This window comes from Rutidosis leptorrhynchoides, chromosome 9 (assembly GCF_046630445.1).
Source record: "Rutidosis leptorrhynchoides isolate AG116_Rl617_1_P2 chromosome 9, CSIRO_AGI_Rlap_v1, whole genome shotgun sequence".
Classification (NCBI taxonomy): Eukaryota; Viridiplantae; Streptophyta; class Magnoliopsida; order Asterales; family Asteraceae; genus Rutidosis; species Rutidosis leptorrhynchoides.
The window spans coordinates 267,204,714-267,231,364 of NC_092341.1; the positions used below are offsets into that span (position 1 = coordinate 267,204,714).

Below are 26,651 nucleotides of genomic sequence, written 5' to 3' on the forward strand. Positions count from 1 at the left end.
AGTGGGAAACCCCGAAAACTCCGAAACACATACGCCAGTTTTTAGGACTAGCTGGTTACTACAGAAGGTTCATCCAAGACTTTTCCAGAATAGCAAAACCCTTGACTGCATTAACGCATAAAGGGAAGAAATTTGAATGGAATGATGAACAAGAGAAAGCGTTTCAGTTATTGAAGAAAAAGCTAACTACGGCACCAATATTGTCATTGCCTGAAGGGAATGATGATTTTGTGATTTATTGTGACGCATCAAAGCAAGGTCTCGGTTGTGTATTAATGCAACGAACGAAGGTGATTGCTTATGCGTCTAGACAATTGAAGATTCACGAACAAAATTATACGACGCATGATTTGGAATTAGGCGCGGTTGTTTTTGCATTAAAGACTTGGAGGCACTACTTATATGGGGTCAAAAGTATTATATATACCGACCACAAAAGTCTTCAACACATATTTAATCAGAAACAACTGAATATGAGGCAGCGTAGGTGGATTGAATTATTGAATGATTACGACTTTGAGATTCGTTACCACCCGGGGAAGGCAAATGTGGCAGCCGATGCCTTGAGCAGGAAGGACAGAGAACCCATTCGAGTAAAATCTATGAATATAATGATTCATAATAACATTACTACTCAAATAAAGGAGGCACAACAAGGAGTTTTAAAAGAGGGAAATTTAAAGGATGAAATACCCAAAGGATCGGAGAAGCATCTTAATATTCGGGAAGACGGAACCCAGTATAGGGCTGAAAGGATTTGGGTACCAAAATTTGGAGATATGAGAGAAATGGTACTTAGAGAAGCTCATAAAACCAGATACTCAATACATCCTGGAACGGGAAAGATGTACAAGGATCTCAAGAAACATTTTTGGTGGCCGGGTATGAAAGCCGATGTTGCTAAATACGTAGGAGAATGTTTGACGTGTTCTAAGGTCAAAGCTGAGCATCAGAAACCATCAGGTCTACTTCAACAACCCGAAATCCCAGAATGGAAATGGGAAAACATTACCATGGATTTCATCACTAAATTGCCAAGGACTGCAAGTGGTTTTGATACTATTTGGGTAATAGTTGATCGTCTCACCAAATCAGCACACTTCCTACCAATAAGAGAAGATGACAAGATGGAGAAGTTATGTCACGACCCTACTTTTTCCGTTATCTTTTTCCGTTAATTATTTAACAACCGTTAACTGTTAGTGTGCCACGTCATTTCTATGACCTGTATTATTATTTGTAATAATATATATATATATATATATATATATATATATATATATATATATATATATATATATATATATATATTAATTATTATGTGTTATGTGAATATATGTATTCATATTTTAATTTATACGTTTCTACGTCTCGCGGATTTCTATCCGGCGAATCTTTTCGGTTTTTAAACCAACGGTCGAGCTTTCGGGATTTTTAAATCCTAAATATTTTAAATATGATATTTTAAGGTCATATTATTATTAGGTGTATTTATATTTATTTTTCGTCGCGCGTTTGTTATCTTTCCGGATTTTTAATCGCGTAAGCGTGTTTTCGCGTTTCGGGATTCGTTCGGGCTTTCGGGCCACAAGGACTTGAGCTTTTAGCAAGACGGGCTAGTGGGGCCCACTCCCCACCCCCCATTCGGCCGAAGTCCACCAAGGGAGGGAGTATACTCCCTTAATTTTTCCTTTTTCCATTTTATTTTGCAAAACACAAAACCTAATTCTAATTTTGAGCTCTCCTCTCTCCCTCTCCCTTTTATGCCGTCGCCACCACCACCATACATCACCAAAATCATCACTTTTTATTGCTTGGATCATCAATTGGCTTGCATAATCGGATTCCTCTCGTCTTTCTCTACACATCTATATTCTTTGATTCTCGATTTGGGTATAAACCCTAACCCTAGAACTTTTCATAATTATTTATATTTCTGTATTTTGAGTTTATATTATTAGTATGATGTATATTAGTTGTTGTAATGTTGTTTGGATGCGTAGAGTTACTCGTTTGCATATGTTTTCGGTTTGTAAATTTTGGACAGCAGTTTGATTCGTATATTCTGACTTTGTAACTGATATGAATGTTAAAATAAAGTACATAAATGAGTTCCTCTCATCAAGACATTAATTTTAGACTCCGGATTCATGTCGTTTCGATTCCCGGAGCCCTAGATATGCTTAATTTGGTTTTTGCTAAAGATTGAAAGGTGTTCTTGGCATGAACAAGGTTGGGTCCGACTTTGTGACTATCCTTGGTGTCTTTAGGATGTGTCATTTGGTTAGGACTGATGGTGAGACGAATTGTTATGTTCGGGTCACCTAAATCCGAGCCACGGTTCACCCGTTCTGCCCGAATTACCGTTTTGAGTAAATTGATTTCCCAAATGTTGTCATGGCTGATATCCACGACCTAGGGACTGTTCTTGGAGTGTTCTTGAGTTCATAATTGTGTCGGTTGGTTTGAGTAGGTGAAGTTGCATATGTGGCTTGCCCGAAACCGACACCCGGGGCTCAAGATACGACCCGACGAACTTTTAAACTTAAAACTTATGGTTAATGATTAAACTTATGTTAAAATTAATGGATTTCATTATTAATTAATTACTTATGATAAAAGAAGTAATTATTATTATTTAAAACTTATGATATAAATATTTATTATATCATTTAATTATTAATTATGATTTAATTAACATTTTAATTAAACTTATGATTAATAATACTTTTATTATTAAAGGAAAATACTTATGATAAGTATTAAATTTGTTTTTGAGAAATTATTAAAAGACTTATAATAAACATTAAATAATTATTTAATTATTATAAGACTTAATTATTATTTAATTATGATTTAATTATTAAATACTTATGATTTAATAATTTTAATTAGAAACTTATGATATGATTAATAATTCATTATTAATTAATAATACTTATGATATGATTTAAAATTTATTATAAATTAATAATATTTATATTATGATTAATATTTAATTAGTTAATTAAATACTTATGTTATACTAATTATAACATTTCAACTTATATTAACTTTAATAATTCATTTTATTTAATTAAACTTATGTTAAGACATTATTATACACTTTTGACTTTAATTAACATTATAACCTATGTTATTATTGTAACTTACAATTTTAAAATTAATGTTGACTATGTTTGACCAAGGTTGACTTTTGAGTTGACTTTCGGTTGACTTTGACTTTCAGTTGACTTCTGTTGACTTTCTAAATAAGGAAACTTTCCTAACTTCAAAACTTTCTAAAAATAGAAACTTTCCAAAAATAGAAACTTTCCAAAAATAGAAACTTTCCAAAAATAGAAACTTTCCAAAAATGGAAACCTGCTAAAAATAGAAACTTTCTAAAAATAGAAAGTGTGTGTCCTTATGCTGTTCCAATCAAACCGATGCTTGATGAGTAATGTTCTATGCCTACTTGCAACATGTACAATAGCTATCATACTAAGACTTGGCCTAAGTTAGTTATTTATTTCGACCTGCTTTATTTATAGGTCGGCGTTGTGATCTTTCTTGATCACTTTACTTTACTTGCTGTTCGCTTGTTTGTGAGATTTCTTCAGTTGCTATTTAAGGTGAGTTATAGTCCCGTTTTTACATACTTTTCAAAGTATATTTTTGGGATGTGATTACATGCAGATTTTCATTTACGTTTAGACACAAGTAACAGTTAAATTTAATTATTCATTGTGAGTTGGACAAAAATATTCCCTAGTCTGGTAACTGTAATCATTGGTTTCTACCGGTGAACGCGAATCCTACGGATAGATCTATCGGGTTTGACAACCCCATTTCGAGCTAGTCGCGCTAGCAATTTATAATCGGAATGTTTAGTACTTCGTAATTTGTTGTAGATACACTGTCCAAGTGTATATTTTTATTGTGTTTGGCAAGGGTAAATAAAGGGTTAAGTGGTTACCAGGTGGCTCATTGATAATGGAATAATGTTTAATGTTTTCTAACATTTTTAAATCTTGTGATCTAAAGTTTACTTATTTATTTAAACCTATAATTCACTCAACCTTTGTGTTGACAGTTTACTTGCATGTTTTCACAGGTACTTGAGTTATATGATGCTTCCGCTGTCGTTAGAAGAGTCTGCATGCATTTGGGCAGATTTTATTGAAACAATTTATGAAACTTAAGCTTGCATTCTATTTTTGGATAATTTAAATTGTGGGTTTGTTGGCAATGTTTTGTGTCAACTTTTGGTTCATTACTATGGTTGGTTGGTTTTAAACTACATATTTTGGTTTGTTTCCTTTTTAGGAAAACTTTTGAAATAAAAGAATGCAACTTTGTTTATTTAATTCATTTAAGTCCGATCAAGCTATGGGACCAACTGACGGATCCGTTAAGTGTTTTGACGGGGTCGTCACAAGTTAGCACGACTGTATTTGAAGGAAGTCGTCTCCAGACATGGAATACCAATCTCTATTATCTCTGATAGGGATGGCAGATTTATTTCAAGATTCTGGCAGACATTACAGTAAGCATTAGGAACTCGTCTAGACATGAGTACTGCCTATCATCCACAAACTGATGGGCAGAGCGAAAGGACGATACAAACGCTTGAAGACATGCTACGAGCATGTGTTATTGATTTCGGAAACAGTTGGGATCGACATCTACCATTAGCAGAATTTTCCTACAACAACAGCTACCATTCAAGCATTGAGATGGCGCCGTTTGAAGCACTTTATGGTAGAAAGTGCAGATCTCCGATTTGTTGGAGTGAAGTGGGGGATAGACAGATTGCGGGTCCGGAGATTATATAAGAAACTACCGAGAAGATCATCCAAATTCAACAACGGTTGAAAACCGCCCAAAGTCAACAAAAGAGCTACGCTGACATTAAAAGAAAAGATATAGAATTTGAAATTGGAGAGATGGTCATGCTTAAAGTTGCACCTTGGAAAGGCGTTGTTCGATTTGGTAAACGAGGGAAATTAAATCCAAGGTATATTGGACCATTCAAGATTATTGATCGTGTCGGACCAGTAGCTTACCGACTTAAGTTACCTCAACAACTCGCGGCTGTACATAACACTTTCCACGTCTCGAATTTGAAGAAATGTTTTGCTAAAGAAGATCTCACTATTCCGTTAGATGAAATCCAAATCAACGAAAAACTCCAATTCATCGAAGAACCCGTCGAAATAATGGATCGTGAGGTTAAAAGACTTAAGCAAAACAAGATACCAATTGTTAAGGTTCGATGGAATGCTCGTAGAGGACCCGAGTTCACCTGGGAGCGTGAAGATCAGATGAAGAAGAAATACCCGCATCTATTTCCAGAAGATTCGTCAACACCTTCAACAGCTTAAAATTTCAGGACGAAATTTATTTAACGGGTAGGTACTGTAGTGACCCGAACTTTTCCATGTTTATATATATTAATTGAGATTGATATTTACATGATTAAATGTTTCCAACATGTTAAGCAATCAAACTTGTTAAGACTTGATTAATTGAAATATGTTTCATATAGACAATTGACCACCCAAGTTGACCGGCGATTCACGAACGTTAAAACTTGTAAAAACGACATGACGATATATATATGGATATACATACGGTTAACATGAAATTATGATAAGTAAGTATCTCCATAAGTATATTAACAATGAGTTATATACATATAAACAAGACTACTAACTTAAGGATTTCGAAACGAGACATATATGTAACGATTATCGTTGTAACGACATTTAAATGTATATATATCATATTAAGATATATTAATATATCATAATATCATGATAATATAATAATTTAACATCTCATTAGATATAATAAACAATGGGTTAACAACATTAATTGAGATCGTTAACTTAAAGGTTTCAAAACAACACTTATATGTAACGACTAACGATGACTTAACGACTCAGTTAAAATGTATATACATGTAGTGTATTTAGATGTATTAAAATACTTTTGGAAGACTTCAAGACATATATCAAAACACTCATACTTAACGAAAATGGTTACAGTTACTTTCCCATTCTTTTCTTTCATCAAGAATTCTAGTCGTATTCTTACCCGTATTATACACAGCTTCAAAACGTACTTACTATGGGTATATACCAATAGGAACTAGCATGGGATTCCACTCTTGATTATGTCATGTATGACTAATCAATTTTAACTTCTACCATGAGCTAGTCAACTAACTATAACTCCTTTTAACCCCACTCACCACTCACCAATTACCACTCATCATTCACTCCATTTCACTTCCAATTCTATTTCTAATTCTCTCTCAACACACCCACACTATTATGAACGTATTTTTCCAGTAGTTAATCATCATCTTCATCAAAAATCACTTCAAGAATCAAGCTATAATCATCATAGGAAGAACACTTCAAGAACACTTCAAAAATTCCTTCAAGTTTACTAATTTACTTCCAAACTTTCTAATCCATTCCAAGTAATCATCTAAGATCAAGAAACCTTTGTTATATACAGTAGGTTATCTTTCTTATTCAAGGTAATATTCATATTCAAACTTTGATTCAATTTCTATAACTATAAACTATCTTAATTCGAGTGAAAATCTTACTTGAACTTGTTTTTGTGTCATGATCCTACTTCAAGAACTTTCAAGCCATCCAAGATCCTTTGAAGCTAGATCATTTCTTGTCACTTCCAGTAGGTTTACCTACTAAACTTGAGGTAGTAATGATGTTCATAACATCATTCGATTCATATATATAAAACTGTCTTATTCAAAGGTTTAAACTCGTAATCACTAGAACATAGTTTAGTTAATTCTAAACTTGTTCGCAAACAAAAGTTAATCCTTCTAACTTGAATTTTAAAATTAACTAAACACATGTTCTATATCTATATGATATGCTAACTTAATGATTTAAAACCTGGAAACACGAAAAACACCGTAAAACCGGATTTACGCCGTCGTAGTAACACCGCGGGCTGTTTTGGGTTAGTTAATTAAAAACTATGATAAACTTTGATTTAAAAGTTGTTATTCTGCGAAAATGATTTTTATTATGAACATGAAACTATATCCAAAAATTATGGTTAAACTCAAAGTGAAAGTATGTTTTCTAAAATGGTCATCTAGACGTCGTTCTTTCGACTGAAATGACTACCTTTACAAAAAACGACTTGTAACTTATTTTTCCGACTATAAACCTATACTTTTTCTGTTTAGATTCATAAAATAGAGTTCAATATGAAACCATAGCAATTTGATTCACTCAAAACGGATTTAAAATGAAGAAGTTATGGGTAAAACAAGATTGGATAATTTTTCTCATTTTAGCTACGTGAAAATTGGTAACAAATCTATTCCAACCATAACTTAATCAACTTGTATTGTATATTATGTAATCTTGAGATACCATAGACACGTATACAATGTTTCGACCTATCATGTCGACACATCTATATATATTTCGGAACAACCATAGACACTCTATATGTGAATGTTGGAGTTAGCTATACAGGGTTGAGGTTGATTCCAAAATATATATAGTTTGAGTTGTGATCAATACTGAGATACGTATACACTGGGTCGTGGATTGATTCAAGACAATATTTATCGATTTATTTCTGTACATCTAACTGTGGACAACTAGTTGTAGGTTACTAACGAGGACAGCTGACTTAATAAACTTAAAACATCAAAATATATTAAAAGTGTTGTAAATATATTTTGAACATACTTTAATATATATGTATATATTGTTATAGGTTCGTGAATCAACAGTGGCCAAGTCTTACTTCTCGACGAAGTAAAAAATCTTTGAAAGTGAGTTATAGTCCCACTTTTAAAATCTAATATTTTTGGGATGAGAATAAATGCAGGTTTTATAAATGATTTACAAAATAGACACAAGTACGTGAAACTACATTCTATGGTTGAATTATCAAAATCGAATATGCCCCTTTTTATTAAGTCTGGTAATCTAAGAATTAGGGAACAGACACCCTAATTGACGCGAATCCTAAAGATAGATCTATTGGGCCTAACAAACCCCATCCAAAGTACCGGATGCTTTAGTACTTCGAAATTTATATCATATCCGAAGGGTGTCCCGGAATGATGGGGATATTCTTATATATGCATTTTGTTAATGTCGGTTACCAGGTGTTCACCATATGAATGATTTTTATCTCTATGTATGGGATGTGTATTGAAATATGAAATCTTGTGGTCTATTGTTACGATTTGATATATATAGGTTAAACCTATAACTCACCAACATTTTTGTTGACGTTTTAAGCATGTTTATTCTCAGGTGATTATTAAGAGCTTCCGCTGTCGCATACTTAAATAAGGACGAGATTTGGAGTCCATGCTTGTATGATATTGTGTAAAAACTGCATTCAAGAAACTTATTTTGTTGTAACATATTTGTATTGTAAACCATTATGTAATGGTCGTGTGTAAACAGGATATTTTAGATTATCATTATTTGATAATCTACGTAAAGTTTTTTAAACCTTTATTGATGAAATAAAGGTTATGGTTTGTTTTAAAATGAATGCAGTCTTTGAAAAACGTCTCATATAGAGGTCAAAACCTCGCAACGAAATCAATTAATATGGAACGTTTTTAATCAATAAGAACGGGACATTTCAATATCTCTTCAATGAAGTTTATGAATTAATACTTCATCATTTGTTGTTGTTGATATTCCTGGATATTTACAGGGCGTATGACGTTGGTGTTTGAGATACAGATTGTGATGTTGCGGTGTGGGATGTAGATGTTGTTGTTGGTGGTGGTGATGGTACTGTTGGTGTTGCTAATGGTGGTACTGTTTATGCTGCTGGTGCTGCTGCTGGTGTTTGTAACCTTTGCACCATATTCTCCAAAGCCACTACCCGAGCGCGAAGCTCGTTGACTTCTTCTATTACACCGGGGTGATTGTCGGTTCGGACGAGCGGATAAATAAAATCTAGAATTTGGTGTAGTATGTAATCGTGACGAGATACTCTAGAAATAAGAGAGAAAATGGTGTTTCGGATAGGTTCGCCGGTAAGTGCTTCAGGTTCTTCGCCAAGAGGGCAATGTGGTGGATGGAAGGATCACCTTCTTCTTATCTCTAATGATCAAGGAGGCTACGAACCCATCCCCAATTCATCCAGAATAGATGATGAATAATTGGTTGATCCATTCCGGTCACACTGCTTTCGAAACTTGAGTGGGATTCCATTTCAGAATCCGAGGGACTTGAACTAATGACGAATTCCATTTCGTACGATTGAATAAAGAATTTTTCGATATGAAATGATTTTCCGGCTATCGGGTGGTATTCTAATTATATAGAGCAAAAGGTTTCGTAGATTACGGAGGAATTTACGGAATATGTCAGGCAAAGTTTACAGTAACAGATACGCTAAGATATGAATTAGCAGATACGCTAAGATATGAATTTTGTCTATACACTATTCATGCAATCAATGCAATAAGATGTGTCTAGACTAAGAATGATAAGCAGGTAATTTCCGACAAAAATGATGAGCAAAACTTTTGACATACAGACACGGTCGAAGTCCAGACTCACTAATGCATCCTAACGACTATCAGTTAGACACACTAATGCAGACCTGGTTCGCTATGACCACCGCTCTGATACCAACTGAAAGGACCCGTTCATATACATTATAAACGATTCACAATAGTTGATTACATCGCAAGGTATTTGACCTCTATATGATACATTTTACAAACATTGCATTCGTTTTTAAAAGACAAACTTTCTTTACAACGAAAGTTGACGGCATGCACATCATTTCATAATACATCCAACCATAATTTGGCTTAATAATAATCTTGATGAACTCAATGACTCGAATGCAACGTCTTTCAAAATATGCCATGAATGACTCCAAGTAATATCCTTAAAATGAGCTAATGCACAGCGGAAGATTTCTTTAATACCTGAGAATAAACATGCTTTAAAGTGTCAACCAAAAGGTTGGTGAGTTCATAGGTTTATCATAACAATCATTTCAATATATTAATAGACCACAAGATTTCCGTTTATAAATATATGTACACTCGCAAGTGTATAAAAGTATTCTATAAGTTGTAGGCACCCGGTAACAAGCTTTAACGTTCATGTTTTACCCTCTGAAGTACACCAGATCAGGTGTGTTTAAAATAACCTCGAAGTACTAAAGCATCCCATAGTCAGGATGGGGTTTGTCAGACCCAATAGATCTATCTTTAGGATTCGCGCCTACCGTACATAGACAAGTAGTTTAATGTTACCAAGCTAAGGGTATATTTCTGGTTTAAACCCACATAGAATTAGTTTTAGTACTTGTGCCTATTTCGTAAAACATTTATAAATCAGCGCATGTATTCTCAGCCTAAAAATATATATAAAAAGGGAGCAAATGAAACTCACAATACTGTATTTCGTAGTAAAAATACATATAACGTCTTTTAACAAGTGCAAGGTTGGACTCGGATTCACGAACGTATCAATATTGAGATTCAATATTGCAGGAAAGTACGTAGACGCAACGGAGATGATAAACACTAGATTGACCTCACGAGCATACCCATGAACCATACCCATCACCTCCATAGCTATAACCCATAATTTCCTTAGCTTCGACTCATTTAAAAAAACTATTTTGAAATCACTCGGACAGCACTCCTTCGTAATATTTTATGTATACTAATAATATCTTGAAATAATACAAAGAAAATATATATATGTAATTCGATTGAGAGAGTTTAGAGAAATATATTTTCAATTTTCTATGAAATAATGAAACCTATTGAATTCTATTTATAACAGATTTTTGAATTATTAAAGTGAATTATTAAAGTATGAATTATTAAAATGAATTATTAAAGTATGAATTATTAAAGTGAATTATTAAAGTATGAATTATTAAAGTATGAATTATTAAAGTGAATTATTAAAGTATGAATTATTAAAGTGAATTATTAAAGTGAATTATTAAAGTATGAATTATTAAAGTGAATTATTAAAGTATGAATTATTAAAGTAAATTATTAAAGTTAAAGTAAAATAAAAGTAAAGTAAAGGTAAAGTTAAAGTATAGTAAAAGTATAAAACTATATACGTATAATATGCGTATAAGTATATATAATATTAATTTAAATCATTATATATATTTAATAAAATAAAATATAAATATCGTTATCTTTATCATACTGGTTAAGTAATGAGTTGTCAAAAGTGGTTCTAGATATTTATAAAAGATATATACGTTTTAATAATAAAGTTCTTTTTAAACTGAAAACGTTTTTTGTACTTTTGAAACTAAATTAATAGAATATTATGGAAACCAATTCTCCACTAACTTTTGTCTAACTTTCGTAAATGACACTTTTTATTTTTATTTATAAATAGCTTTACAAATTATTCTGAATATCGTTAAGAGGAATAGATTTTCTCAAATCATAGTGGACCTCTCAACAGAGACTTGTAATCATAATTCAATGTTTCTGATAATTCAATCATTTAATATATTTTTTTTTAATTTCATCAAAAATCATATTGAAACAAATACGTTCGTGTAAGGTATTATACGTTTAATACTTTATTAATATTCTCAAGTTATAATATATATATATATATATATATACATATACATATCTATTTATATATAACGGTTCGTGAATCGTCGGAATTTGGTCGAGGTTATAATGAATGTATGAACACAGTTTAAAATTCTTGAGATTTAACTTAACAAACTTTGCTTATCGTGTCGGAATAATATAAAGATTAAAGTTTAAATTTGGTCAGAAATTTCCGGGTCGTCACATCAACTTTATGTGTTCTCAGTCGGGTTGTGTTCCAAGGTTGCGACAAGTTCTAAAGAAGGTTGGATGTTAACTATCATTGGACGAAGGCTCAGTTGAACATGGGTTTGAGGGGAGGTCTATTGGATTGCAAACTAAAGTCCAACATCGAATTATTGAACGGGTCGACCAGTGTATTTGGTCGAATATTCCAGGGTATTTGGAATATGCGAGTTGGGTTAGAGCTTCACTCATTGAAGAAATTAGTTTGAAGTTGTCGGATAGAACGCGTTTGAATGGCGCTTTGGGTTTGGTTGACACTGTACAACAAAGCAATCGGGTTTTCTTCGGGGTGACAAATTAGAAATATTTAGTTGATGGTCGAAGTGGATACCCTTGTAATTCCTGGAACTTGAGCTTTCTAGAGGTTGTCAGGAACTCGGTGGGGTTCGATAACTAACGGAAGTACGAAGCTAGTGGAAGTTACGGAGATGGCTATGCAAATTGGGTCTCTAGTATTCACAGGATTAGTGCGTAAATTTTGGATAACACTAGGGTACTCGGCTGCTACAAGTATACCCTCGAATGGCAAAGAGATTTGCAACTGACCAGTGGTACGAACCATATTCTTCTCAAGTAGCCGTAGTTTATTTCTTAATCGTAAAGTGGGAGCGTGATTGGGAATGGAAAGATGTGTTCGTATCATATCTATGAGGATGGGTCAGTGTACCAGCGTGAAAGTGAGAAAAGTTCAAAGGTGTAGATTTCAAGGTTGTGATTGCATTCTAACGGGAGCCTTGATGAATAGTCTACAAGAGGTCGTCTGTTGGGTTTTCTGATTATGGGAAGGAAAATCAAAGATTATTTTTTTTTGAACAGCGATTCGGATCACCCGAGGGGGACTAAACCACCCGTTGCGATCATCTCCCGTTTCGACTATGCCGATGCAGCGATAATAACCCCGCCCCCATCGCTGCTCGGGAGGAAACCTTGAAACCGTTCCAAGGTCACGACCAAGTAAAACCCCATCCCCTTTACCCCCAAAACGATATGGGAAATGTGCCATGTGTGGATACTTCATGGCAGAGATGAAATTGTGTTTTTAATATGTAGCCAACGGGGGTCGAACTCCTGACCTTCTAAAGGAGGCAGACCATCAACCGCTGGACCACATCACAACTTCTTACGAGTGATCGTTGACATAGGTTTCACGGGATTGGACGTGTCTAGAGCGATCGATGAGTCGGTGTTGTCTCATGGAAGAATCCTGTAATTGAAGTTTCACATACTTAAGTTGATCTTCTTTTGTATGATGGTGGTGGTGCAAGAAATTGAGAGTGCCCATGTTAGTAACTGGAGATCGGGTTAAATTTTAGAGGTTTTTGTTTTGAAAGACTTCCTTCCCTGCGTGGCAGTGGGAGGTGATTCAGCTTTTTGATTCCGGCGGTATCAAAAGTCGTAGTCGAGAGGAGATCGGGAGTTGCTATGGGTGTTTGAACAACATTGAAGTTGAGGAGGTTACTGGTAGTTTGACGTTCTTAGTTGGAATGGAGATTAATGTTCGGGTTTGTTCAAAATCTTCAAGTTGGAGAGTGTTGAGTAGTGAAGAGTTTGCTCTAAGCCTTCAAGTGGGAGATTGTTGAAGGTGTGAAGAATTTGATCAAAGGAACAAAGATTCATGTCAGACTTGGTGAACAAGTCGTACGGATTTTGTTGGCTTATCTAGTTCTTCTAGTAGGTTGAAGCATTTGAACAAAAAGGGAGACAAAATAAAATTAACTTAGAGATTAAGTCAAGCTTGGAAGACAAGTTTACTTAAGGAACAAATAGTTGATTTTTTTATTGGATGTTTCTTGTATTTGAAGGCCAAGATAACTTGTGTAACAAGGTTTTAGGTTTGATGTTTCCCTTATAAATTGTAACCCCTAGCCTCATTGTAATGTGTGCACAATAATAAAGAAAATATCTGGTTTACACCCGTGGACGAAACCTTTCTTCAAGCCAATGGAGTTTGGATATAATCACGTTAAATCTTTGTGTCGTTTATCGTTTTATTTATCGTTTATGCTTTAGTTTATTCGTTTGTTGTTCGTGGATTATGTGATTGACTGTACCACAATCACCTGTTCTTGTTAGGGTCCACTATCGAAATTCCTAACATAAAAAGATGACCGAGTTCGGGTTGTTGAATACCGTATCGTATACCGTATAAAAATAATCCCGTTTTTGTGACTTGAAGCCTTCCGATAATACTTGGGAAGGCGTATTTATCCCATATTCAAAATTTGCTCCAAAGATATGATAGAGAGCATACATTAACAATTAGTAATCTAAGTTTATATGTAAATTGATAAGTTTAACATAGTTTTAACCACCGAAGCTTGACTTAGTGTTATAGGGGTGAGATCTAATTTGGGGTACTGCCAATCCAGGTTCGATTCTCACTTCAAGTAGGGAGTTTCCAACCTTTGATGGTACTGTCAATATCAATGCGATTTGGGAAGCTCTATGGGGGGTTTTCCCAACCTTCGATAGTACTGTCAACATCATCGCGATTTAGGTTTTCTCTTAACGCGTGTGTGAGTGACAAATGAGAGCATTCGATGTCGATATCGCCGTTGAAATTTTTGGTTAACATAGTTTTCTAAATGGCATCGGGCTTAACATGGTCAGAAAACGGCCCTACTAATACATACACTAAAGTTCTTCAAATGACAACAACTTGCCTTTCAAAAAAAAATAATAAAAAATAAAAAAGAATAAAAAAAGTCAACAAGGAGAGAAACATGATGACAAAAAAAGAACTAAAATTACAAAAATAAAACAGAAAGAAGACAACGGAAACATGGAGAACAACACAAAACAAAAGTTGAGAACTCGGCAAAGAATCTATTACATGGTCGTAGTTGTCCAACAAGGTGGAGTATTTTAACATGTATGTAACTATTGTATAAATAAATGTAGTTTTATTTGATTGAATATCACTAGTCAACCCCTCAGTTTAGGACGGGTTTCATCCTGAATCGCAGTTGAAGACTGATTATACAACTGCAAAAGATGAGCACGTGAGTAGTTAATTCTCCTTAAGTGATCAACTACTATTCAATTATTAATAATCGCTTTTTGTGTTATATAATAAAATAAAAAGGAAAGGAATGGGTGATGTACCACATTTTTTAGCCCTAGTATTAAAACAAATTTGATACTTGATACTTGATCACATGCGCGGTTGTTATATGTATTATTCTCACAACATCTACGCATCAAGGATGCAGTTAATAATTTCAGGGCAAGCGCTCAATGGTAAAGCGCAAAAGAATAAGTTCATACATTAAAAGTATAAAGTATTGATTGAGTGATCACATGAATCATTTTGAACAGAACGTGGTGATCTTACATTCCAAGATGATATCTTGAAATAATTATCATAAGGTCCTTAAAACGTAACAACAATCTCATCATCTTTTACACTAACTTGTTAAATGTATATGATTGAGATATGGTCGATCAATGGTGTATGACTAATAATATGGTATATCAGTACATTTTAAGTCAATTTCTCCTATCAATATTGCGGTTTATAACTAACATAAGAGGATGTGATATTTTCATTTTTCTTTTTGATACATTCACCATTATCTTACATCTTACATTATTTTTAAAAATAACCTTCAATAAATTCTAATAAAAAATTTATATAATACTCGATATATTATTTATGAGTATTTTAGGTAATTTAAATGGATCTATCTCTCATGTTCTAACTTACATTTGAGTTTTCGATGACTACAAGGTAAATTATATCAAAAATGTTATTGGAAATATTAACACTCAACATAAGACGTCTAGCTCTAGTAAAACGATACGTATAATTTATATTTTCTTATAAAACCATAAACAATACTTTGGCTTAAAAAAATCAAACCAAAAGTAAACTACATTCACGAGCAAATCAAAGTCAACTTACTTGTTTAAAACCAAAAGAAAAACTATTACAAAGATACATTGTGAACCCATGAACAAACCTTCTAACGCATAACAATTTTGAGTTAATGAAAACTACACACACTTGCACCAACAGTATGTTCAATAATCCTACCATTCGTGCCCAAAAACACACTGTTTCATATGCACAAATCTTTAATACTGCTCGCCTTCAACAACATTCAGTAATCCATACTCTTTAACAAAAGACGGATTAAGAAATTTCGCGACAAAAGCCCATAATTTATACACATCGTCGAAATTGGTCAAGAACCCAAGTGAAGCAGTAACAACCTCTGCTCTAAAAAACCCGTTTCCGTTCTGTTTCTCATAATCCATCGGTCTGCATAAAGTTAAGTCAACAAGGTCCATACACTCACGGGTCGGTACGATCTTTACATGAGAAATAATCGCAACACCAAGCGAAATCCCATTTGCTTCGCCTAATTTTTGAACGATTTCAGGACTGTATAAACCATTACTTCTGTTTCTCACATTAAACGCCACTGATGCACCCCGTTCGTATTTTATTTTTGGCCCGTAAATGTGAACAAGTGGGATTGTTGACCCGTTTGAGCCCAGTAATCTCAGTTGAAGTAGTGAAGTTACAAGCCAATTGATCAAGAAACGAGCCCTGTGTGTCGTCATATTGAGGCCCGTCATGTTTACATGATCAAGATGCCTGCATGATATTTCGGGTTCTGTTCTATCTGATTCGAATTCTATATAATCTTCCTCAATGTCTAACGATCGAGATAACGTAAAGTTGTCATCTTTTTCCAAATCCAACGATACCCGTTTGATTTCTTCCCTACCCCGAAGTAATCTGAAATCATGTTCGGTTTCTTTTTGTATAACTGCACTCAAAACAGGACATTCCTCTATTTCTTGACGCTTAACTGCACCATTGAAAGACAAACCTTGGCTTAAAATGGGACTCGGGCCCAAACTAATCCATGCTGAATAATCAGATGATTCATCTTCTTCACTAAAAACAGGACTTTTCATAACCTCGCCAACCGAAAAACTGCTACTTCCTTCATAAACAGAGCTACTTCCATCTTTATCCGACCCGTTACTGTGACCCATTTCGGTTTCAAATACATCCTTCACTTGAGAAAGATTGAATGCACCAGAAAAGGCCGGTAATTGAGCTCCGGGTTCATTTTCAACTCGTTTTCCAGCAACCTCAACATCTTCGATTCCGTCAATAGAATCACCCGAGTAAAGAGGAAAAACAGGACTGATCTTTACAAGACCAGAGCTAGTAGCATGACTAGATTGGTTACGCAGGCTTCCTATAACTGATTTTTTAATAAGAAGACACCCAAATCCCGTCGGGTCAAACCCAAAAACTCTATAAAACGATGTGATAATAAAATCAGGCCTAAACAAAGACAACCCGAGTGAATCCATATCTTTCGGGCCCAACGCCCCTGCATCAAGTAACACATGCCAATTGTTTTGTTGTGCCATTGACATCCATTGATAAGAATACTTAGCGCCCGTAACTCTAGATTGAACAGGAAACACAAACAACCCTGTAGCCGAATCTTTTTTAAGCTTTTTCTTATTTAAAATCGTCTTTGTAAGATGTGAAGCACAAGGGTTCAATGTAGGCCAATTGAACCATGCACTATGAACCTTTGCACCTTTTTGTTTCGCGCTCTGAGCCATCCAATTAACCGACTGGCTCTCGTGATCAAACATTGTTAACAACTTTTTATTCGTGTGAAACGGGTACGATTCGGCTAAAAGTTTAAAAGCAGAACCTCTACTAACAGTAAAAACAAGACCATATTCATTATCAGGGATGTTTAAGTAATCCATAATCCTAGTTTTTATATCATGTTCAACTGTGCCTATATCTCCACCACCATAAAGTGCATGATTACATAAATTTGCAGTTATTTCAGTTAAACTAATTGTTGAAGATTGCCAATAATTAACAGTTTGAAGAAATGAAAACAACCCAAATCCACAATAATCAAGGCATACCTTTGAAGAAGTTTCAGCCAAATGAGAATACTCATCAACCCTCAATTGGTCAATCTTTTCAGTTGACTTGTACTTTGGGTACATTGTTAAGAACTTTAAAAAAGCTTCATCAAAATCAGGAATTGATTCATAAACCTCAAACAACTTATCAGCAGCTAAAGATGTAGCTTTTAAGAATTCTTTTTGAGCTTGTAATCTTGCTAATGATCTTGATCTCCCCAAGCTCTTATCTTTAACATCAACAGATTCTAAAAAATCAAAATTTTGGGATTTTATGAGACACCCATCTTCAGATGCTTGTTCAAGTGCATCTTTTAGTATGTTTTCTTGTAATCTTCTAAGAACTGATGGGTTTATGTTGGTTTCATTTGAAGAATGATGACACCCATTTTTATTCTTGTTCTTTTTATCAGAAATTAAAAAAGAACAGTGTGAAATAATGGGTTTCCAGAGTGAATAATGCATCAAAATGGTGAAAATTTGAAGTACTAAAAATTCTAAATTTTTTTATAATAGAAAAAAGAAGATGGGTTTTGAGTGTTTTTGTTTGTTTGTATGTTTAATTCATTTGATCTCCTCTTGAATAAAGCAGAAAAAAATGTAAAAGACTGAAACCCTAGATTCAAAAAAGCAAAAGGTGTCAACTTTGAAGGATTTTAGAATCAAAACCTTTGATTCAAACTTCAAAACTCAAAATTGAGGAGGGAAACAAGAAACACCATCACCCACAAAAAAAAAAAAAAAAAAAAAAAGGTATGGCTTTGAAAGAATAATATATTCCAAAAAAACACACACAACACCAAGAACACACAGTCAAGAAAGTTACTCCGTACTATTATACACACATACACAAAGTGAAGAAATTCGGTATATTGAGTAAATGGGGAAGAAAGAGTGAAGTTGACTATACTTTTAAAAGATTCAAATTGATGAGGCTCAAATTCACAAAAGTTGTCTCTAAAACCAAATCAATGCAATACCTATCACCATAAATCTTTGCATTTACACTTTGAGGTGAAAGTGACAACTCAAATATTTGAAATGTAGCTCAAATACTGGTTAACCTCTCTTTTAGTTTCACTTGTGCCAGAGACAAAACCAACTTAATTAGAACATTCGTTATGTTACAATGGTGTGGGTGAGTTGTGTGGATTTTTTTAATGACAAATTGAAAATTTAAAGTTATATTGATGTGGGTTGAAGTGTGAGTAATCATCGTTAATATTAATATTAATATTTAATATATATTTTAAATTACGGTATTAAGATTACTGATGGGGTTTAGCCGCTCACCCGATCATATTCACGAAGTCACAGGTTATGCTCAATTTCTACACCCTTTAGGAAGAAATTAAGGATATTGCATCCAAGAAAAACCCCCGAATAAACTTTACAAGATATGGGCAAAATCCACCATTTGCGAAAAACCCCTGAGGAAACCTTGTTAGATATAGGCAAAATCCACCATTTGCAAGAAATTTCAAAGGACAATTGCAAAACAAATTGCATAATGAAAATCCTTAATTGAGGCTCGAACTCGAGACCTCTTGAACACCCTGAAAAAGACGGTAACTACTTAACTAAATAGGGATAAATCACGAATAATATTCGTTTGTGATTGCTTTATCCAAAATATTCGTATGTGATTGTGTCTACTTATATGTGAAAATATCTATAATTTGAAAATTATCGCAATTGATTTTTCTTCTTTATGTTCTCTCATATGCAAAAAGTTCTCTCTAAATCCTATCTTACACATACACACAAACACACACACACACACACACACACACACACACACACACATATATATATATATATATATATATATATATATATATATATATATATATATATATATATATATAGTGAAGGGATGTAGAAAAAATTAAGGGTGGTAAAGAACTCATAGAACCTACATATTGAGCTCAATCTGTACACAAATTGACCTCAATCTGCATACAGAATGACCTTAATCTGCACACAGATTGAGTCAATCTGCACTCAGATTAGATTGAGCTCAATCTGCACACAGATTGAGCTCAATCTGCACATAGAATGAGTTTAGTCTGTGAATTCTTTGAGTTCTCTCATACCCTTGGTTCTTTCTGGATCCTCACCTTATATATATATGTAACGACCCTAGATTTTCCAACGTTAATTGTTAATAATTATTATTATTAATACTTGTGATTAAACGGATGTATGTTATTACATTTACATGTTGCCATGAATGCCCGTACTTAACTTTAAATGCCCGAAACGTCTTTGTGACAATACGTACATTACCCGAATAATATTTTTGAATATTATTTACATTCATGATTAATTTTTATTAATCATTTTAATTAACTAAAGTTACTAGTTAATTACTTGGGCTTTTATTGGATTATTATTCAGTTGGACTTCGGCTTATTTATTTAACTTGTTACTTACATACATACTTGAGCTTATAAGCCCACCCTACACCCTTAAGTGGACTAGTTAGCCCATTACTCCATGTAAGTATCATTTAAAATGAAACTAGATGAGTTAACTTTGTTGGAATCTAGTTTCCACATCTTTTCCATGTAATCACCTCTAATGACCACCTTTTAAGACTTTTACATGCAAATGACTATTGAATATTTCCCTTCCTCTTTTTCTTCCCTTGGCCGTTGGCCTACATGAAGCAAGAAGGAGTTTTTGTTTCATTTCTTTGTATTATTTCTTACTAGTATCCTCTCATTTCAACAACACACTTTTACTTGCATCTTCATTTTCTCTCTTTTCTCTCTAGACTTTGTAAGTAACAAGGACTTTCTTCTTCTTTTCTTTTGGCCTAAAAACCGTAGCAAACCATCAAATATCATCATCATTTGTTTATTGTTTTGATACTTGTCTTTGTTAATTACTTACTAGTTGTTACTTGTTTCATATTGTTGTTGATTACTTACTTTGTTGTTGTTATTCTTTACTAGTTACTAAGAACCAAACTTTCTAGTTTGATTCTTCTTTTATCTTGTATTTACATGAACACTCAAGAACATAAACTTACTAGTTTGTGATTCTACCTTTATTGTTTTAAAAGATGAAAGTTCATGTGTTGTAAGCATACTTGTGTTCATGAAGTAAACTTAAAGTTTACTTTCTAACGATCAAGACTTAGGCTTGAATCTTTAAAGTATGAAACCCATGAACTTATTACTTGTTTACTTAGTTTATTTCTTTATATTATGCACTTTAATCTCATGTTTGTTGGTTAAAATTGGTCAAGTGTTACTAGTTAACTTTGATCTCATTAATCTTGAACTAAAAGTTAACTTGAAAGTTCAAGAACATGTAAGTAAGCTTTCTTTAAATATAACTTTGTACACTTATGTTAAATCTAGACTTTTGGGTCTAGGATCTTCAAGATCTAACTAAGAACTATGTTCTACAACTTAAGATCTTGATTTCATAAGTTCACTTTCAAGTTTGTAACTTATTATTAGTTTTAAAGTTCATATATGTGTTAGATCTAAGACTTTGATGTAACTTTGGTTCATCAAAACACTTGCAACACTTAAGTGAGTTGTGCTTCATGTCTTAGACTTACACTTGGGTTATGATGGTCAAACCTTGGTGAAAATGATGCAAACACATCAACGAGTTGTACACTTGAAGCTATATGCATCAAGGATGAGAACCATGATAAGCATCGAGCACCAAGAACCACCGGAACCTACTGACCCTACTGTTCTACTGTTTCTGTGTCTGACCCGTACGACCTGGGCTACTATAGTTATGATTTTCAGATAGCTCTATTCGAGTAGATAACTTTTCATATAGGACTCGTCTTAATCCGAGTTACGGTTTAGGATTTATGGCCCTCCGATCGTCACTATGTCCATTTAACGTTGTGCTAAAAATTCTGACCTACTCGCACTTAGACCGTCGCCACGGTCAAACGAAGATGAGTTTGCTTCTGTAATTTTTACCACAACTAAAGGACTCATAAACGGAGCCATGGCTGCTGGTCTCACCTTATTTCAGTAGGTATAGAGGCCGTGGTGACTGACCGAACTCAACCTTTTTTTAAAACTCTTTACTTGAACGAAACTTACTTTACACCTTTTGTTTGATGATGAATGATGATGACCCTTAAGACCTTATTTACATACTTTTAAACCTATTCAGACGATTTACTGACTTAGTACTATTTGACTTAGGTTGAGGACCCGTTTGGACAACCTTCATTACTTGCTTACTTTCCGAGTCATACTTTACCGCTACTTTATCATTGTGAGTTATAGCATTCCCTTTTTACTTTAACTTATTTTGGGAACTGAGAATACATGCGGATTTTATGTTTTACATACTAGGCATGAGTACTTAAACTTATATATGTGTGGGTTATACAACGACATAAACATTCCCTTTAGCTCGGTAACGTTTAATCATTGGTTTTTGAACCGTGAACGCGAATCTTAGATATGGATCCATAGGGTTTGACATCCCCACTCGGGCTAGTAGCGCTAGCATTTAACGAGTGTTTAATACTTCATAAATATACGCATTTGCCAAGTGTACTTTCAGGGGGTATAAACGTTAAGTTAGTTACCAAGTGCCCACGGTTAACATATACTTTATCATACTGTTTTGAAACGCTCTTTGTAGCACTGAAATCTCGTGGCCTACCTTACATACTGTTATACTTAAACTATAGCTCACCAACCTTTGTGTTGACTTTTTTAAGCATGTTTTTCTCAGGTGCTTAAGGTTATTTGCTTCCGCTGTCGTGCTAGTCTTGCCGTAGACACCCGCTGTTCTAGTGTTATCACCGCATGAACTGTTTATCTTGCATTCAAACTTTAATACATTTGAAACTATGTTTTGTAACGACCTAAGAGTCACATACATTTATTCATGCTTGCTATTCGTAGAAGCATATTGTTGGTGTAAAACAATTAACGTCGGTTATGACGTCATCTTTTTATCATGAATGCAACTTCTTTTATTACAGCATATAGTACTTAACCTTGTAATGATCCTGTTGTTGATGAATCATACACGATGGTTTTGTACGGGGCATCACATTTGGTATCAGAGCATTGGTTGTAGGGAATTAGGATGCATTAGTGAGTCTAAGACTGACCGAGTAGGATTCACTAATAGGACTAATCTACAACTTGCTAGTTTACTTGTTTCCGTTGAACTTACTGCATGCTACTGCTTACTTTTACTGCTATATGCCGTATGCTACTACATGATTTCACTACTGTATGATATTACTTGCTTTCGATTGCATGCTACTTCTGTACGATTCGTTATCATTGCCATGCTACTTATTGTTATACATGATTTAAACTGTTGGCCTAATACGTGCTTGCTTTATGACTTACTGACATGGAAAAATTTATTTTTCCTTGTTCAAATGTCGGATACTCCACCTGCTATCATTTTGGGCAGTTCAGACTCGTCAGCCACCCCACCTGCTGCTACTGCCGACACACCGATCCCGCTATCCACGAGTGACCCCGGCGCTTCATCTTTCGGGACTAGCAGCCAGGCGCCTGCCCCAGTGGTTACTTCTAGCGGAGCCCAGGACCCTTCGGAGATTCCAGCTCCATCTGCCCCCGGACCTTCAGGATCACAGCCCCGCTCCGGCGAGATTGTGATTCCCGCGGAGTTCGGGGAAGGTCCATTCCGTAATCGGTATCGCCATTGGTGCCGATGCGCCCCTGATGGACGTCTCATTCCGATCGGACCCGCTCGTTACCAACAGATGATGGCCGCTCAAGGACGGCCAGTTCAGCCACCCGTACAGCCACCACATGATTCGGACGACCCGTCATCCACTGATGCTTCATCCGACAACACCTCCTCAGACGACTCCAGTGATGATGAGGACCCTGCTGATATACCTATTCAGCCACCCTCCACCCCGCCGAAGAAGCGGTATTGCTTCGACGGTACCATCACTCCGGGGATCAATGGAGGACGAGCCTTCACTGACGCGTTTGGTCGACGTCGTAGGGTTACTGCTCGTAAGTGGCTTGTGCCATACCCTGCCGACCCACAAGTGCGTAAGGCACCCCGTTACGTACTGACTATTTCTGAAGCCGGAACATCTACACCCCGTTATGTAATGTCTGCACCACCGGCACCACCCGCACCGCCAGCACCGCCTGCCCCACCATCTCCCACAGTCGAGGAATTGACAAGGGAGGTGGAGATCCTCCGAGCTCGAGTAGCTGAGCTTGAGGAGCAGATGGCCCATGTTATGGACATCCTTCACCCACCTTCACCGTAGGGATTTTGTATTTAGATTTCATTATGTAATCTAGTTGTAATTTTATGTTTCACTTATGTATTGTACGGACTTATTCAGATGTATGAAACTTATTATTATTAATGGAACTTTGCGTTATTTAATTCTTGCACGATGTTCTATTTACATTACTGTACGGTGATTCTGTTGTATTTGTACCTAGATGCGTTATTTAATAACATGTGATGTTTTGATTCCATGTTGGTTACTATATACTGTATTATTATATATTGAATGCTAGATTTTGACTTGAGTCAAAATTTTTGTTTAGAACACCATGGCTAACGGTCGATCCACACCTACTGCTGCTCAAATTGAAGAGATGATCCAAGAACGTGTAGCCACAGACATTGCGGAAATGCAACCCCAAGCTCCACCGCCACCACCACCGGTTATTCAACCCTTTCGAAATGGGTGTACTTACAAGGAATTCCAGAGCTGTAAACCACATAACTTCAGCGGCACTGAGGGACCGGTTGGTCTCACTAGATGGTTCAAGAAACTTGAATCAGTATTCCGAGTTAGCAACTATTCGGAGGACAACAAAACCAAATTTGCTTCTTGCACGATGTCTGACGGCGCGCTCACGTGGTGGAACACAATGGCACAGGCACAAGGCATTGATGAGGCGTATGCTACGCCATGGGAAGAATTTAAGTGTGCCATGATTGAGGAGTATTGTCCGAGAACCGAGATACAAAAGATGGAAATGGAATTTATGCAGTTAAAGGCCGTTGGGAACGACCTTGATGGTTACAACAGGAGATTTTTGGAATTAGCCCTGATGTGTCCGACAATGGTCACCTCAAAATTCAAGCGAATGGAAAGATACTTCTGGGGACTTCCTAAGAGCATTAAGGGAAACGTCACCTCGTCCAAGCCACCGAATGTTCCCGAAGCGATGCGTATGGCGCATACTTTGATGAATCAAATAACCATCGATGAACCGGAGAAAACTAAGTCTGAAGCGGGTACTAGTGAGAAGCGCAAATGGGATAACAACAGGGGAAGGAACTATGATCAAAACCCGGCGAAACGACATGAGGGTTTTAGGGGAAACAACAACGGTGGAAACCCCAATCCGAACACCAACTCCAACCCGAACTACAAGGGAACCTTACCACAATGCAAGCGGTGCTACAAACACCACACTGGGTATTGCAATGTTGTCTGCGAGAAGTGCCAACGGTCTGGGCATGTTGGAAAAGACTGCAAGGTCACCACTTTGAATGAGAAGCCGAACACCAACGGGCCGAAGAAGTGTTATGAATGCGGGCAGACGGGCCATTTCAGAAATGCGTGTCCAAATAAGCGAAAAGATGGCGGACCACCGCTCGCTAGAGCTTTCAATGTTAATGCAAGGGACGCATGCGAAAACCCCGACTTAGTGACAGGTATATTCAAAATCAACAATCTTTTAGCTTCTGTCTTGTTTGATACTGGTGCGGATAGAAGTTATGTATGTAGACATTTTTGCGATAAGATTAATTGGTCATTAGTCCCGTTAAAAGAGAGTATGCTTGTCGAGGTCGCCAATGGAAAACTTGAAAAAGTTGACCATATCAGTCAAGGAGCTATTATCAACATAGCTGGTGCAGATTTTGAAATCGATTTGATACCCATCAAACTGGGAATTTTTGACGTGATAGTCGGTATGGATTGGTTGAGCAAGATAAAGGCTGATATTATTTGTGGAGATAAAGCTCTTCGTATACCACAAGGAGACTGTGAGCCACTGATCATCTATGGAGAGAGATGTACCTCGAAGTTGAACCTCATTAGTTGCGTGAAAGCGCAAAAGATTATGAAGAAGGGACGTCTTGCTGTCCTAGCGCATGTGAAAACAGTAGAAACTGAGGTGAAGAGCGTGAACGACGTTCGAATTGTGAACGAATTTTCCGATGTCTTCCCTGAAGAATTGCCTGGATTACCGCCGCAAATAGCAGTAGAGTTTCAGATTGATTTAGTACCAGGAGCTTCACCTGTAGCTCGCGCACCTTATAGACTCGCACCTTCCAAGATGCAAGAATTACAGAGCCAACTACAAGAGCTGTTAGACCGTAGATTTATCCAACCAAGTTTCTCGCCTTGGGGAGCACCTATGTTGTTTGTGAAGAAGAAGGATAGTTCCTTCCGTATGTGTATCGACTACCGTGAACTCAACAAATTGACAATCAAGAATCGGTATCCTTGATGTCAAAGCTAAGGGATACGAAATAGTTTATATTTTACTAGGAAAAACTATTAAATACGATACAATTTTACACAAGATATTTATTTATTTATAGAATGGATATACTTAAACCTTGCTACAACACTTATAGGCAGTGTACCTAATCGTACAGTAGTGTAGTTTTTAGTAAGTCCGGTTCGTTCCACAGGGAATCTTTTTTAAACAAAGCTCAACGCTATATTAGTTCACTTTTATAGAAATACACATATATATAAGTAATATTATTATTATAAAGGGGGGTTTTTACCGTTTAATGACCGGTTTGTCGATTTTAAAACTTTAGTCGCAGTTAAAACCAAATGTAAAATAATAAATAAATACAAGACTTAATTTTAAAGCAT

At 35.4% G+C, this 26,651-nt stretch overlaps 1 protein-coding gene across 1 annotated transcript; it reads right to left on the reverse strand.

Moving 5' to 3' along the window:
* Positions 1-15,818: 15,818 nt before the first annotated feature.
* Positions 15,819-18,250, reverse strand: LOC139867527 (uncharacterized). The gene has a single exon (XM_071855891.1). It carries the CDS (start codon positions 18,248-18,250, stop codon positions 15,944-15,946), a length of 2,307 nt encoding a protein of 768 aa, XP_071711992.1. The 3' UTR covers positions 15,819-15,943.
* Between the last annotated feature and the right edge of the window lie 8,401 nt (positions 18,251-26,651).

Bases quoted from the DNA above. Each gene is read 5' to 3' on its own strand.
- LOC139867527 (XM_071855891.1), bottom strand. From the start codon at position 18,250: ATGCATTATTCACTCTGGAAACCCATTATTTCACACTGTTCTTTTTTA.